This window comes from Chlorocebus sabaeus, chromosome 16, assembly GCF_047675955.1.
Source record: "Chlorocebus sabaeus isolate Y175 chromosome 16, mChlSab1.0.hap1, whole genome shotgun sequence".
NCBI classification, from domain to species: domain Eukaryota; kingdom Metazoa; phylum Chordata; class Mammalia; order Primates; family Cercopithecidae; genus Chlorocebus; species Chlorocebus sabaeus.
In genome coordinates this window covers 65718501-65735810 of record NC_132919.1, presented here as the reverse complement: position 1 = coordinate 65735810, position 17310 = coordinate 65718501, and the positions used below count along the sequence as shown (strand labels likewise).

At 38.7% G+C, this 17310-nt stretch overlaps 1 protein-coding gene across 5 annotated transcripts in view; it reads right to left on the bottom strand.

The window, feature by feature from the left end:
• Positions 1–17310, bottom strand: part of NSF (N-ethylmaleimide sensitive factor, vesicle fusing ATPase) — a 161449-nt gene that overhangs the window by 59068 nt on the left and 85071 nt on the right. For all 5 annotated transcript variants that reach the window (XM_008012238.3, XM_037993900.2, XM_037993899.2 and 2 more), the window contains exons 10-12: positions 4661–4826; positions 3809–3883; positions 3071–3258 (exon numbers count right to left, since the gene is read on the bottom strand). In XM_008012238.3, coding sequence (XP_008010429.1) covers positions 3071–3258; positions 3809–3883; positions 4661–4826 — 429 coding nt within the window. The remainder of the gene's footprint in view (positions 1–3070; positions 3259–3808; positions 3884–4660; positions 4827–17310) is intronic.

The window sequence follows — 17310 nt, the reverse complement described above, 5'->3', positions numbered from 1 at the left end:
TGAAACCCCAACTCTACTAAAGATACAAAAAATTAGCTGGGCGTGGTGGCACATGCCTGTAGCCCCAGCTACTCAGGAGGCTGAGGCAGAAGAATCGCTTGAACCTAGCAGGCAGAGGTTGCAGTGAGCCAAGACAGTGCCACTGCCCTCCAGCCTGGGGGACAGAGCAAGACTCTGTTTCAAAAAAAGAAAAAAAATTTACTGGACACCTACCATGTGCTCATTACTTAGACCTATTTGGGGTACTGTGGGAGACTCTGAGGTGAATAAGATAGGGATTTAAAGTCTAGAATGAGGGCCAGCAAACTTCTGTAAAGTGGCAGATAGTACCTAAAATAAAAGCACAAAAATAGGCTTTGTGGGCCATGCAGTCCCTGCTGTAAATACTCAACTCTGCCACTGTAGCATGCAAGCAACCACAGACAGTACACCAATTAATGGGTGTGGTTGTGTTCCAAAAAAGCCCTCTGTTCATAAAAACTGGTAGCTGGCTGGACTCCTGGTCTAGAACCAGTGATAGGATATACCCAAATATCTACAACATACTCAGCCTAACTGTTCAGGCTTTTATTTCTTGCCTGAACTGTTATAAAGTTCCCCCTCTTGTCCTGTGTCGCCAACTTCACTCCTCTAACTACTCCACTCGACACAGCTGCCAGAGTGATCTTATGTTTTAACGCTATGTCACTGCTATTCTTAAAACTCAACGGCTTAGCACTACTCACAGAAAAAAAGTCCATACTTCTTAGCAGAGTATAAAAGGCTTTTTGTGCTCCATCCCTGCTTTAGTCTCCTGACTTATCCCCCACAATCTCTCTCGACCACCCCTCCCCTAACTTCCATGCTGAAGCAATACTAAATTACTCCAATTACTATGTTATTCTGTGTCTCTGCTCCTTTGCATATGTTGTTCCCTCTACCTAAAAGGCCCTGTTCTACCAACAGACATGCATATGAAGGTTTTTCTCACCCCACAAGTTGACCATATCTGACATGCGTTCACTTCCTGGCCTTGCATGTACTTTCTGTTTCTGCACGTGGAGGGTTAGACTGTGGGCGGCTTAATGGTAGGTACTTTACTTGTTTGCAATTGGAGTATTAACTCCTAGAACAGGGCTAGCAATGCAGTAGATGCCAAATAAATCTACCGTGAACCAAAGTCAACTGACAGTACCATAAATGATACATTACGATTTCAAGAAGGAAACGAGTATAACATTCTTGAAAGGGAAAATGTGAAAAGGTGTGAGGACAGTGGTAGCATATGAGCCAGGTAATGAAAAGACAGGTAAATGTAGAGGATGAAGATCCTCAGTGATGCAAAAAAACAAAATCAAAGCAGAGAGGTTGAAAAATAAATTAATGTCTGATGACCGGTGATTATTTACGTTTGGCTGAAGCATCTGGAGAACAATCAGGAGCACATTTGGAAAGGCCAGTTAGGGTCAGATGTAGAGGACCCAAAAGACCAGTTAGGGACAGATCTAGAGGACTCAAAAGACCCAAAAAAGCCTGTACTTTGTTTTGTAAATGATGGGGAATCACTGAAAATGTCTGAATGGTTGAATGATATGAAACAAGAAGGTTAATCAAAGAGAAGGTAGGTAGTGGCAGTGAGAACTAAAGACACTGCCAAGACAGAACTGAAAAAATTTGGCAAGTGACTTGATGTAGGGCACAGTAGAGTGTCAGGAATCAAAGGTAATCCTGATGTTTTAAGCCTGGGAAATTGGGATAAACAGGGAAATGGGAGCAGAAAGGAAAGTAGTAAAAAAGACAGGAAATTTGGTTTTGGAATATTAAATCTGAAACCTGATAAAACATCTAGGTGAGGGTATTTAGTGCAAATCTGAAAGTAGGAGACAGATATATTCAGTAAATCTGTCTACAGGTGGTAACTAAAACCTGAAGGAGAGAAGAGATGGAAGATCAAGAGCACTTTATTTATCAAAATAAAAGTATCCTAGTACGTATTTCTACCATAGTAATTACAATATTATGGTACTAATTTGAAAATATGTCCATTTTCCTGACTCTGAACTCGAGGGAAGAGTTCAATTATTATCTTTATGTCTTCAGCCCAATACTGTGAGCACATCAAGTATTCATATATTTGCTGAATAAAGCAGCCCCCCACATTCTAGTATGTGGAAACTCCCACTTCCTCTTACAACTTCTTTTTTTTTTGAGATGGAGTCTCGCTCTGTTGCCCAGGATGGAATGCAGTGGCATGATCTTGGCTCATTGCAAGCTCTGCCTCCTGGGTTCACGCAATTCTTTTGCCTCAGCCTCCCGAGTAGCTGGGACTATAGGTACCCGCCAGCACGCTCAGCTAATTTTTTGTATTTTTAGTAGAGATGGGGTTTCACTGTGTTAGCCAGGATGGTCTCAATCTCCTGACCTTGTGATCTGCCTGCCTCGGCCTCCTAAAGTGCTGGGAACACACGCATGAGCCACCGCGCCCGGCCATATTACCACTTTTTTTTTTTTTTTTTTTTTTTTTTGAGACAGAGTCTTGCTTTGTCGCCCAGGCTGGAGTGCAGTGGCTGGATCTCAGCTCACTGCAAGCTCCGCCTCCCGGGTTCACGCCATTCTCCTGCCTCAGCCTCCCGAGTAGCTGGGACATCGCCCGGCTAGTTTTTTGTATTTTTTAGTAGAGATGGGGGGGTTTCACCGTGTTAGCAAGGATGGTCTCCATCTCCTAACCTCGTGATCCACCTGTCTCGGCCTCCCAAAGTGCTGGGATTACAGGCTTGAGCCACCGCGCCTGGCCACAACTTTTAATACAGTACAAAGATTTAAAAACACTCCTTCAAAATTTTCACTTCACAAGTCTGTGTCAGATGGTGATGACCTAAGGTAGATGAGTCAGCAGTTACTATAGGGCAGATGCAAACATTATCTTCCTTCCTGCTACTCTGAAGATTTAGCAGTTGACAATTAATTCTTATTCCTTTTACCATCTCTTCTCCACCAAAAGTCAGTATTTCCCTACTCCTTGATATGCTTGAAAGAAAAGAGAAAGAATTCTGGCATAATGTTTATAATCTGTTTAGCTGATTTTTCTCACCTTTATGTGTCTATTCATAGCAGTGGACTGGGCTGCTCGCACCAGACCCTCCAATTCAGCACCACTGAAATTCTTGGTCTCCATGGCAAGCTCTTTAATGTCCACATCAGCAGAGAGTAACTGATGCCCTCTCATTCTTGCTGTGTGGATATGAAGAATCTGTAGTCGGCCTTTCTCATCTGGCAAGCCTGATGAAATTAAAAATAAAATAGGCATTTTCCTAGTCTCGAAAGCACCATCAAAGGAGATTATTATTATTATTTATTATTATTTTGAGACACAGTCTCGCTCTGTTTCCCAGGCTGGAGTGCAGTGGTACGATCTCAGCTCACTGTAACCTTCGCTTCCTGGATTCAAGCGATTCTCCCATCTCAGCCTTCCAAGTAGCTGGGATTACAGGTGCACACCACTATGCCCGGCTGATTTTTTTGTATTTTTAGTAGAGACAGGGTTTCACCATGTTGGCCAGGCTGGTCTCGAACTACTGGCCTCAAGTGATCCACCTGCCTCAGCCTCCCAAAGTGCTGGGATTACAGGCGTGAGCCACTGTGCCCAGCCTAGAGGAGATTGTTATAATCCTAATATTTTCCTTATAGGTACTCAAGCATGTAAACATCTACTTCTCATGATATAAAACTTTTCTAAAAAGTACTAAGCCACATGACATTGATCCTGTTAATGAACTCGAAATGCCTCCACTCCCCCTACCACTCACCAATCAGTGACAGATCTCCTTACCTATCTCCATTTTAACTTCCAGTCTTCCAGGTCTAAGAAGAGCCTCATCTATCAGATCCGGTCTGTTGGTCATTCCTGAACACGGATGTTAAAACAAAACAACAAATGATCAGAGTTCAAAAATAAAATCAAATGTCCTTTTAGTATATATAAGAATAGTAATTTCCCTAACAAGTTAAGGAGACTTTGCTTTACTATTTCACTATTGTATAAGCCAATGAAATATAAATGTTATGAAAACTTCCTGTATTTAAAAAGAAAATTTAAGGTTCAAAGGGTAAATAATCTGTCCAAGTGACAGAGGGGCAATGTGACACGATCTCTCTGACTCCAAAGTTGCTTCTTTTTTTAATAGGCCAGTGGTTTTCAGACTTCATACAACAGCAGGGTGTTTTTCTTTTTTCCCCCTAGAAGTCATCTTCAGAAGCACCTCAGTACTTAAAACAGCTAAAAGAGGAAGTCATAATCGTGATGTAGGATCTGAAATGCACTCCCTGGCCCTCACTGACCCTGAAAGCACCTCTGAGGACCCCTGAAGGCCTGCAAGACCCAGTTTGAAAACCACTGCATTCCACTGTTTCATGTGTATTTTTCATTTTTGGGTGAGCTATAAGCTTCAACCTACATCTTTTTCATCTGCAGGTGGGCTATAAGCTTAAACCTACAAGTGACTGAAATGCATCTTTTATTTTTCCTATTAAGCCTAGGCATTACAAAAGATTATTTAATATCACTGGATTCTAATTTGGAAACACTGGCAAAACAGTTTAATCACAACCTACACACATCTTAATTCAGAACTTACGGCTAATGTTTTTGAATGAACCATACTTTTTAAGAAAGTAAACATACCAATGACTAGGATGTTGTTTAGCTGCTCCACACCATCAATTTTGGACAGCAACTGGTTGACAACAGTGTCATGAACTCCCGTGCTACCAGCCATGCTCCCTCTCTGCTTGCAGATGGCATCAATTTCATCAAAGATGATGATGTGCAAACCACTGTTAGCACCAAGCTATTAAGGGAAGAAACAATATTAAAGATCATAATTTGAATGTCTTATTAAACAAACTAATCACAAAAACAAAACGAAGCTTTCCACAGATTGACTTTGCTTCATTTTGACTAATAAATATGGCGAGTGCAATCGTGGTTGTTGTCCTCACAAAGGTGATGGCACTACATTCTCAGAATTCTGCAAACTGAAAACTCATTCTAGAACCTCATATTTAATAGCTATAAAATGAAAGTACACATTATACACTGATACATAGTGTGTGTGTGTATAGATAGAAAGTAAGTAGTCCATCAAATACTTGATATACATTTCTTATTTCACTATTTGAAAGAACTCTTACATTTGTCAGATACTTTCATTAAGCCAGTCAGTGGCAACACCCTCCCATTTTCCCTGAGTTTTGGTGAGAAGACTGTCCCAGAAGCAGTAGGGTTAATGTTTGTTTTGTTATATTATGTAACTAAAGGTTAACTCCACCTACAGATTGCCTGGGAATTGGACAATGAGTGAAGAAACTCAACATGACTCACAAGTACTTATATCACATGAAAACAGATTACTCCTTCCTAACAATAAAGGGAGAACAGAGACGGTTTATAAAAAGAACATTTTTATATTTGTTAAGGGGGTGCTGTTTCTTCTGCATAATGATTTCTTAGTTTACTAGAAATAAAATCACCATTAAAAGAAAGTAGTTTGTACATTTCGAACCTTTAACAGATACAAACACTTCTGAACGCTACTAATTCATTAGGTTAATTTAACATGTACCTTCTAAAATTTATATTTAAATAATTTAGTCTCCTATCAGGGAGTAAAGTGCACTCTAGGAATTTTCTTTTTCTTTTATAAACAAAAAACACGGCCAGGCGCGGTGGCACCTGCCTGTAATCCCAGTACTTTGGGAGGCAGAGGAGGATGGATCAACTGAGGTCAGGAGTTTAAGACCAGCCTGGCCAACATGGTGAAACCCTGTCTCTACTAAAAATACAAAAATGAGCTGGGTGTGGTGGCAGGTGCCTGTAATCCCAGCTACTCTGGAGGCTGAGGCAGGAAAATCACCTGAACCCAGGAGGCAGAGGTTGCAGTGACCTGAGACTGCACCACTGCACTCCAGTCTGGGCAACAGAGCGAGACTCCATCTCAAAAACAAACGAAAACACTAGGGATTAACAAAATTGGTGAAAAATGAACATAACCTAAATATGACAATATATGGATAATAAAAATTAAATCAGCATAATGAGACTGATGATTAAATATGGTTAGTATCCATTAAATCTCTGATAAGGATATAATCTTTTTTTTTTTTTTTTTTGAGACGAAGTCTCGCTCTGCCGCCCAGGCTGGAGTGCAATGATGCAATCTCAGCTCACTGCAACCTCTGCCTCCCGAGTTCAAGTGATTCTCCTGTCTCAGCCTTCTGAGTAGCTGGGATTACAGGCATGTGCCAGCACTCCTGGCTAATTTTTGTATTTTTAGTAGAGACGGGGTTTCACCATGTTGGCCAGGTTGGTCTCAAACTCCTGACCTCAGGTGATCCACTCAGCTCAGCCTCCCAAAGTGCTGGGATTTCAGGCGTGAGCCACCATGCCTGGCCTAATCTTTGTTTTAATAAAAGAATGTTTTTTTAACTTTTTATAAGAGTAGTAGATTTGTTAACAGAGCAAAAGTTGCAAAACAAATAGAAATAAAGTTTAAAAATAAAGCTGGGCAGAGTGGTATGTGCCTATAGTCCCAGCTACTCTGGAGGCTGAGGCTGGAGGATCACTTGAGCCCAGGAGTTGGAGTCCAGCCTGGGCAACACAGTGAGATCCCATCACTAAAAAATAAATAAAAATATACTACATTTGCCATGGCTTGTGCCTGTAATCCCAGCTACTTGGAAGGCAGAGGTGGGAAGATTCCTTCAGGCCAGGAGTTCAAGACCAGCCTGGGCAACATAGTGACATCCCATCAATAAAGACCCATCTATAAAACAACATTAAATCACCTAAAGATAACTGCTGTTAATGGTCCACAGATTTCTTTATTTCATTTTATTTTATTTTATTTTATTTTATTTTATTTTATTTTATTTTTTTGAGATGGAGTCTCACTCTGTCGCCCAGGCCGGAGTGCAGTGGCCGGATCTCAGCTCACTGCAAGCTCCGCCTCCCGGGCTCACGCCATTCTCCTGCCTCAGCCTCCCGAGTAGCTGGGACTACAGGCGCCCGCCACCTCACCTGGCTAGTTTTTTGTATTTTTTAGTAGAGACGGGGTTTCACCGGGTTAGCCAGGATGGTCTCGATCTCCTGAACTCGTGATCTGCCCGTCTCGGCCTCCCAAAGTGCTGGGATTACATATTTTAAATAAATATTGAGAACTCACTGCACCTTGTATTCTCTTGAATATTATTCTTTGAAAACAATTTTCAATGGTTATTTTTGCTTCCAACTGCAAAATACATAATTATAGAAAATGTGGGAAAATAGCAAAAAATAAAGAATTCACAATCATCTCACACTCAGCCAAAATGGAGCTATGTAATACCTTGCATCCTGTTTTTCATCCAGGTATTATTTTAAACCCTTTCTCATCCCTATACAATATGACTTGTCGCCCAGGCTGGAGTGCAGTGGTGTGATCTCGGCTCACTGCAAGCTCCGCCTCCTGGGTTCACACCCTTCTCCTGCCTCAGCCTCCCGAGTAGCTGGGACTACAGGCGCCCGCCACCACACCCGGCTAGTTTTTTTTTTGTATTTTTTAGTAGAAATGGGGTTTCACGGGTGTTAGCCAGGATGGTCTCGATCTCCTGACCTCGTGATCCGCCTGTCTCAGCCTCCCAAAGTGCTGGGATTATAGGCTTGAGCCACCGCGCCCGGCCTTTTGTATTTTTTTTTTTTTAGTAGAGATGGTGTTTCACCATGTTAGCCAGGATAGTCTTGATCTCCTGACCTTGTGATCCGCCTGCCTCAGCCTCCCAAAGTGCTGGAATTACAGGAGTGAATCACTGTGCCCGGCCGACAATATGATTTTTAATAGCTCTATAATATTTAATCATATGAATGGTTTCACAGTTTAACTCTCCTATTCCATATTAACTCCTTACTGTTAGATATTTAATTATTTCTAAGTCTTTAGTATTACATATGTTGCTGCAATAAACATTTTCTCTTTTCATTCTTTGTAGAGACAGGATCTCACTCTGTTGCCCAGTGGTACGATCAAAGCTCACTGCAGCCTCAAACTCCTGGGCTCAAGCAATCCCCCACCTCAGCCTCCTGAGTGGCTGGGACTACAGATGTGTGCCACCATGCCTGGCAAATATTTTATTTTTTTTGTAGAGATGGGGTTTTGTCATGTTACTTTGGTCTTGAACTCCAGGACTCAAGTGATCCTCCTGCCTCAACCTCCCAAAGTGCTGGGATTACAAATATGAGTTACTGTACTTGACCTACAATGAACATTTTTATACTTAAATGCTTGACAAATATAGATGATTACTTGCTAAAGGCAAATTGTTAGGTTAAAAGGTATGTTAAGTATTTTAAGGCCCTAGAAATAGGAACACTTGAAAAAGTGGAAACACTTTTCCAGAAAGGTTTTATCAATCTATAATCCCAGCACAGTATATGACAGTGCCTATCTTGGTATATTCCCATACGTAATGAATATTAGAAACACATTAAAAGTAATTCTCGATTTGGTAGACGGATAATGGTATCTTTCTGTTATCTTTAAATCACATGTATTGAATTACTGAAGAGGCTGGTGTTGTTAAAAAATCATGTTTTTACCATTGGTAATTTTATTAGTATTTGATATGTCTTCTGTACCCTTTTCTGTTGAAATTCAAGAGCTTTTCCTATTGATTTATTAAAAAATTATTTATGTATTAGGGCCATTATTATACTTGTAACTACTTTATCTTAGTTTGCCATTTGTCTTTTATTTATGGCGTGTGTGCATATATATATTTTTTGAGATAGAGTCTCGCTCTGTCATCCAGGCTGGAGTGCAGTGGTGTGATCTCTGCTCACTGCAACTTCCGTCTCCCAGGTTCAAGCGATTCTTGTGCCTCAGCCTCCCACATGTGGGATTACAGATATGCACCAGCAAGTCTGGCTAATTTTGTATTTTTAGTAGAGACAGGGTTTCACCACGTTGGCTAGGCTGGTCTCGAACTCCCAAACTCAGGTGATCTGCCCACCTCAGCCTCCCAAAGTGCTGGGATTACAGGTGAGAGCCACTGTGCCCAGCCTATTTATGGTATATTTTCGATAAGTGGAAGAGGTTTTCTGTTTCTACTAAACAGCCAGCATCAATTTTTATTTTTGTGATATTTTTGTTAGTTTTATCCTTAAAATTGTTCCCCATTACAGACGCTGATGGTCACACATTTTCTTCTCTTAAACTTTTGCTTTACATGTAATTATCTGGTTTTTAAATTTTTGTGTGTGGTACAAGTAAAGTGAGAAGCCAACTAATTCTTCTTCAAATAACCAACCCAGCATTGTTCCCTAAATAATCCCTCCTTTCTTCGTTGACTGAGCTGCCATCTCTACCAGGTTTTGGACTCTGATGTATGCTAGGTTATTACCAGCCTGTCTACTACATACATGTTTTTATCTCTGTAACTTTACAGTAGTGCATTGAAGAAGCTCTTCTCCTGTATACATTCTTTTTTATAACTATCTTGGCTATTTCCAACCATGTCTATTTCCAAATGAACATCAGAATCATTCTTATGAGGGGGAATAACCTCCACCAATTAAAAATAGACAAAGAAACAGACAAAAACTTAAGCCCTGATTGAAATTCGGTTAAATATCTAAGTTTAGGAAATACTAAAATCTTTATAGCATATTTGGTTTTTTAGAATAATAATGCCTCTCCAATTATTCAACACTCTTATGTCTCTCAGTAAAGTTTTAAAATTTATTTTTATTTGTATTTTTAGAGATAAGGTCTCACTATGTTGCCCAGGCTGGTCTTGAACTCTTGGACTTAAGTGATCCTCCCACTTTGGCTTCCCAAAGTGCTAGGATTATAGGCGTGTGCCATTGGGCCCAGCTTCCCAATAAAGTTGTATAATTTTTGTTGTTTAAATTCCTTCATTCCTTCATAAAGATTCCTAGCTATATTTTTTGGTTGCAATTGTGATGGGATTTTTCTATTATATTTCAGAAACAGTATGGAAGTATGGAGGAAATATATTTTTATATATTTACTTTATATCTGGCTACTTTACTCTCTTATTTATAGTATCTAAGTTTTTTAAAAAAATCTGACTCTTGAATTTCCTAGGTAGACAATCGTATCACCTACAAATACAACTTGTATCCTCCTTAGTAACAGGTATACCTGCTTTTGGGTATGAGAAGCTGTACCAAAACAAAGACATATAAAAAGGGGAAAGAGATGGTCTAATAGCTAAGAACTTAGAAGCATGCGGGGTCACCTGAACAGAAGGCCCAGAGGCAGTCAAGGTCCTATAAAAGGGGATAATAAAATTTACCTAATGTGAGAAGCAGAAGCTATAGTACTATCATGACAGACTGAAATCTAGAATTAGGCCTTCCTACTGAAACAGAGGACATCAGTAAATGAACTACAAAAGCAGAATGCTCTTTATATAAAATGATTTTATTCTTGGCTTTAGGATGAAAAGTAGTATGCACTTGGAAGGTCAGTGAGAAACATACAATGGTAGATAAATGAGGCAAACAGAATCTAAACAGAATGAGAATTTTGGTGATAGGAGTGGTGATGACCAAACAGCAAATGCTAGATTTGCTTACTGCTTGCATGTGGGGTGGAAGAGTGACAGTGAAGAAAAGAAATTACTTTGCAGTATGATAAGGAAGTTGTAGAAGGGAAAAGGTACAAGGGAATTTTTTTTTTATTTATTTCTAGTATGGTAAGATTAAAGTGTTAACAAGACATCTAATTGGAAAGGCCTCCAGAGAACAAGATATACACAACTGAATAAAAGAGGATAGCAAGATACATCTGAACATCTTCTGCAAATAGTGAAGAACAGTCTAGTAGCAAGCTGTAGATACTGTAAGAAGACGGAGAATATAATTAAGCTGGAGGAATATAAAAGCAGGACAGATTCTGGGCTACAATACCAGAAGATACCTACAGCCACCTGAAGAAAAGGGGGAATAAAAAAAATGACAAAGATGAAAGAAGAAATGTTACATCAGACATATGAGGAAAGAGTTCCAAAAATGATCTGAAGGAAATTCAACTGGGTCAAAAACAAACCCTGAATATATAAAGTATTTTTAAATCAAAAATAAAATGCTGTATGACCTAAAAATTCCACTACTTGGTTTATCAGCTCTGCTTATAATTGCCCCAAACTAGAAAACAACCCAATTGGCATTCATTGGGTCAACAGATAAACTAATGACAGTACACCCACACAATGAAATATTATTCAACAATAAAATGGGATGTTTGACACATGCAACTACTTGGGTGAATTTCAAAGGCATTATGCTGAAGACAGCCAGTCCCAAAAGGTTACATAGTGTATGACCCCATTCATAGGACATTCTCAAAAAGATAAAACTACAGGGATGGAGAACACATTGGTAGTTACCGGGGTTACTAAAAACAGAGGGTGACCAGTAAGGGACAGCATGAAGGAATTTTTGGGGGTGATGCAAATGTTCTATATCCTGATTTTTACAGTGGTTCCACTAATCTATGCAAGTATGAAATTTCATAAAACTACACACAAAAAGAGAAAAATTCAATTTACTGCACAATAAACCAGATAAAATAATTAATAATAAATTCTATTATTTAATGCAATTGTATGTACGATGACAGATGTCCATCGAAGTTTCTAAAGTTTCACTAGGTTTTATTTGTGTCCCTGAACATTACTTAAAAATTGTTCTCCCTCCATATTTTAAAACCTAATTTCAAATCTGAGGGAAAAAACTTCATTTTTCTGTATCATTGCATTTACTGAATAGGTATCTAATGATAAACAACTTGCTTCCTAAAAAAAAATTCAATACCAAAAACTGTTCATCTTTCCATCTGGAGAAAAAATTGGGAATGAGAAATTGGAACCACAACCTTAGCTTTGCCAAAGTACTTCTATATAGTAGGATATTAATTCTGGCCATCTTTAGTGACAACAAGGATACTTCTGTTTGTGACTGAAAAACTGTGAGATTTTACATTATTTTTAAAAGATTTTTTTTTTCTTCAAGGTTGTCTGCCCAATACAGTATGAAACAAAAAGATGCTATAATACACGAGTTTTACTGTCAATGTGCCTTATGTTGCTGATGGAATCATGATTTCCTTCTCAGCCCAACCCCAAAAATCACTATGTGGACAGGGACAAAGACAATACGAACACTGTTTGATTAAATGATCACCGGGGCAATCTGTTCTAAACATAATTCTGTACAATTCTGACCTTTTCAGAACCTTACTAATCTTATTACCTGTCATCAGGTCCCTTCCCCCACCTAGTCAGTACAATAACATCAAGTTTTACATTGTGTGTTACTTAAATAAAAGCAAGTTCATATTACAAGAAATTGGGAATTGGATAAAGAAGATGTCAAGATTAATGTTCACCGACTAATACAGCTGATTCATCAATAAACCCTTTACCAAAAAATTTAAATTTCCACAACGCAATCCTCTTCCATTCATTGGCTTCTAGCTCTGTTTTTAATATCTGCAGTCTTTCTCCATAGAAACAGAGCTGACGCTGTTGAGCCCTGGCGACAGCTTTCAAAAGAGGCTGTTCTATATTTAACTAGTTTGACCTATATGCAAGTGTTCATCTCAGTCAATGTGAACTGTCCAAAATTACAGAGGCAATGTTTTTCTTTATTATGTAACACACATATATCCTTCATGGGGTCATTAGCTGAGTACATCAAGTCATTTCTGGATGTGAGAAAGGTATAACTGAAAAGACTGGCTATAATTAATATCGATCTAGCAATCATTTGCCAACTCAATTTTATCATTAGTAGTTTAATATTTAAACTGCTTACAACTTAAAAAACAGCACCAAAGTTACCTATGTAGCCATGTGGTAACTCACAACCGAGATTTTATAAAATGTTTCTTCATATGGCATTTTAACTCACTTCTGCCTAGTGTTTAATCCTCAGTATCTCATTTGGGTCCGTTAGACCCAATCTCAGTTTCTGGGTTTCTGTTTTGAGCAGTACTATTCACAAAAATTGGTATCTCATGACTTTTTTTCCTTTTTGTCTTCCAAAGAGTGAGCAAACAAAACAAAACGCATATTTAAAAAATAGAACAAAACTCATTCTATCTTACAATTGCCATTTGTATCTACTAGATCTTTTTGCAAATCTAAGACACATTATGCTATTTCATCATACTAGAGATTACATCATTACTCATCAATTATTCTCAACTATGCTTAAAAAGGATTAAAATAAGAAAGTAGAAGAATGAAGTCTTTGCCCATGCCTATGTCCTGAATGGTACCGCCTAGGTTTTTTTTCTTCTAGGGTTTTTATGGTTTTAGGTCTTACATTTAAGTCTTTAATCCATCTTGAGTTAATTTTTGTATAAGGTGTAAGGAAGGGGTCCAGTTTTACTTTTCTGCATATGGTTAGCCAGTTTTCCCAACACTATTTATTAAACAGGGAATCCTTTCCCCATTGCTTGTTTCTGTCAGGTTTGTCAAAGATCAGATGGTTGTAGATAGGCGGCATTATTTCTGAGGCCTCTGTTCTATTCCTTTGGTCTATATATCTGTTTTGGTACCAGTACCATGCTGTTTCGACAGTGTGGTGATTCCCGAAGGATCCAGAACCAGGAATACCATTTGACCCAGCAATCCCATTACAATCATTCTACTATAAAGACACATGCACACATATGTTTATTGAGGCACTGTTCACAATAGCAAAGACTTGGAACCAACCCAAATGCCCATCAACGATAGACTAGATAAAGAAAATGTGGTACATATATACCATGGAATACTATGCAGCCATAAAAACGGATGAGTTCATGTCCTTGGCAGGGACATGGATGAAGTTGGAAACCATCATTCTCAGCAAACCAACACAGGAACAGAAAACCAAACACCACATGTTCTCACTCATAAGTGGGAACTGAACAATGAGAACACATGGTCACAAGGAGGGGAACATCATACACTGGGGCCTATCAGGGATGGGAGGATAGGGGAGAGATAGCATTAGGAGAAATACCTAATGTAGATGACGGGTTGATGGGTGCAGCCAACCATCATGGCACGTGTATACCTATGTAACAAACCTGCACGTTCTGCACATGTATCCCAGAACTTAAAGTATAATAAAAAAAAAAGACGAAACTACTTAGAAAAATGATACAACAGTAAAACAAATATCACTATGACATCATTCTTCAGTTTTCTTACTGTGTTGTGCAAGGTATGTGTTATCTTTCAAGAAGGCATAAAAGAAGTCTGAAGCTAACATCTTCTGTGACCTGATTCTACGTTTTATTGAATACGATTAAGCATTAACACTTTTAAGTTCTCTGGCCAGAATGATGAAGAAAATCTGAGGAAACTGTTTTAGAATTATTAGATGAGTCTGAAGTCAAACACAAAGAATAAGATAGCAGCACTCAGGACTCTAATAAATATGCTGAAATTGATGATTATAAGTAAAATCTCAGTCTATGTGCCTTCAGATGATGATGCCCTACATACATTTTCTCAAACTCATGAATCAATGAGTGAATAATATACTTTTAATCTAAGGACAAAGCATTTTCATTCAGTTACTTATTCAATAGAAAGTCTTCATTGTGGAATATTTTGTAACAAGAAACGAGGCCATCCCATTTTGCTTAAAGGACACATGACAGTATTCTTTTATCTTTCATTTCATTTGTGCACCAAATTTTCTTGACATAGTTTAAAAGTAGACAGATGCTGAAGGCACGTATTACAGAGAGACAGCCAGAAGAAATAGATGAAGTAGACATTAAAAAACTGGATTGACCATAAAAAACTGAATTGATCATTCTGAAAGAAACCTACAAATCTAAAGATAAAAATGTTTTGCAATTGTGGAATATACAATGGTCATCCTCTCTTCAACAAAATTAGGAGCCAAAGATCTCAAAAAATGTCTTAAAGCATTATGTTTTGATGCTGTACGTGCAAGAAGAACCAGAAGTAATAATAATTTAAAAGCCAACAAAGATGTATTTGAAACCAAGAATCAGTATTTGTAAGTTCATGCAGGATAGCTGATGAGCAGTTAGTTGCATTCAGAGGCTCCTGCCCATTTAGGGTATACAGGTTGAGTATCCCTAATCCAAAAATTCAAAATCCCAAATATTCCAAAATTTGAAAGGTACACCACACACAGGGGGTTACTGTATGGTAATCTTTTAATCAAAACACAACGTCAGCTGGGCATGGTAGCTCACACCTGTCATTTCCGCACTTTGGGAGGCTGAGGCAGGAGGATCGCTTTAGCCCAGGAGTTTTAGACCAGCCTCGGCAACCTAGGGAGACCTTGTCTCTACAAAAAGATTTTTAAAATTAGCCAGGTATAGGGGTGCACACCTGTAGTCCCAGCTACTTGGGAGGCTGAGGTAGGAGGACGGCTTGAGCCCAGGAGGTTGAGGTTGCGGTGAGCCACAATGGTGCCACTGCATTCCAGCCTGGGCGATGGAGTGAGACTCCATCTCAAAAAAACAAACCAAAACAAAAAACCCCCACAGCATCGTAGGTAGTGACTGAAACCGCTGCTGTTTGGTGTTGCTGGTGTTTAACAGCTTATCCAGGTATTCTGGTGATGCCATTGTGCTGCTTAGTTACTCACTATTTTTTCAGTAAACTCACTATTTTTTCACTGTAATTTTTTTTAATGGTGTGTCATATTTTTACTGTTAAGTACTTGTGTCTTAATATGTGTATGAAAACAATTATTTATCAGGCATATACATTTATAGTCAGAAACAATGGTGATGCCAGCTGACCACAGACTGTCCACATCTAGTGGCTCAAATAGTGACGCCTTAGCTTTCTGATGGTTCAATGTACACAGACTTTGTTTCAGTAACAAAATTATTTAAAATATTGTGCAGAATTACCTTCCGGCTGTGTGTACAAGGTATATACAAAACATAAATGGATTTCATGTTTAGACCTGAGTCCCAATGCCAAGATATTTTATTATGTATATGCAAATATTCCAAAAAACAAAATCTGAAATACCTCAAGACCAGGAAAACATGGAATAAAAATTTTATATGCTATATTTATTTAATTTTTAATAGTTTTTTTATCTCTTTATTCTTGTGTTTTGTAAATTATTTGGAAAATAATCTAAAATAATTTTCTAAACGGAGTTTATTCAACCTAGATAGCATATGTTGATGACTTTTTCTTGGTAGGAGGGTTAAAAAGATATGTGAAGCAGAAACAGTCTTAGTATTAGGAAAAAACTACAAAACTGATTGGTTCCGGGACTTTCTGAAGAGTTGAAATAGTGACTGGACTTGCCCCAACCCACCAAGACCCACACCTTCTAGAACCAATGAGACTGATCTAGCTGTAGACCTGAACAACAACTTAATGAAATGCTGGAAAGCAGGAAAGGAAACGACCTTGTATAAAACTGAAACAATTAAGGACCCAACAAGCAGACTTAAAGCCTTAAGTCTGCTTATATTATAAAGGGAATATTTAATATTATTTTACCCTCAACAAAAATTTTAAAAGGCAGGAAATGGCAGGATAAATTTAGTAGAGCTTACTAGATTTTTTAAAAAGATGTTATATTTCTGAGTGTTATTCATGTTGATCTACACAAATCTATTATTCATTTTATTTTTTTGAGACAGGGTCTCATTCTGTTGCCTAAGCTGGAGTGCAGTGGCACTGTCACAGCTCACTGCAGCCCTGACCTCCCAGGCTCAAGTGACCTTCTCACCTCAGCCTCCTAAGTGGCTGGGACCACAGGCGTGTGACACCATGCCTGGCTAATTTTTTATTTTAGTAGAGGTGGCGTTTCACTATGTTGCCCAGGCTGGTCTTCAACTCCTGGGCTCAAATGATCCTCTGCCTCGGCATCCTGAAGTGCTGGGATTACAGGCGTGGGCCACTGTGCTCAGCATCTTCATTTTAATATCTGTATGCTATCCCATTTCCTACTAAGGAAGAGTAACGATGTTTCTTTTCCCTCTGTTACAAATAGCACGGCCATCAACATCCTGGTACATGTCATGTTGTTTATCATAGGTAGTGGTCTTGAAGTAGAACTCCTGGGGCTTGTGCATCTTCATTTTTGTAAGATGTCAAATTTATTTGCAAGATACTACCCACTTGGTATATTCTTCTAGTTTATACTCCAACTAGCAATGTATATGAGACCCTGTTTCTCCATAATCCCACAAACTCTTGGTTTTACCAGCTGTTGTAAATGTTGCCAGGTTGTTTAGGAAAGAATCCCTCTTTTATTAT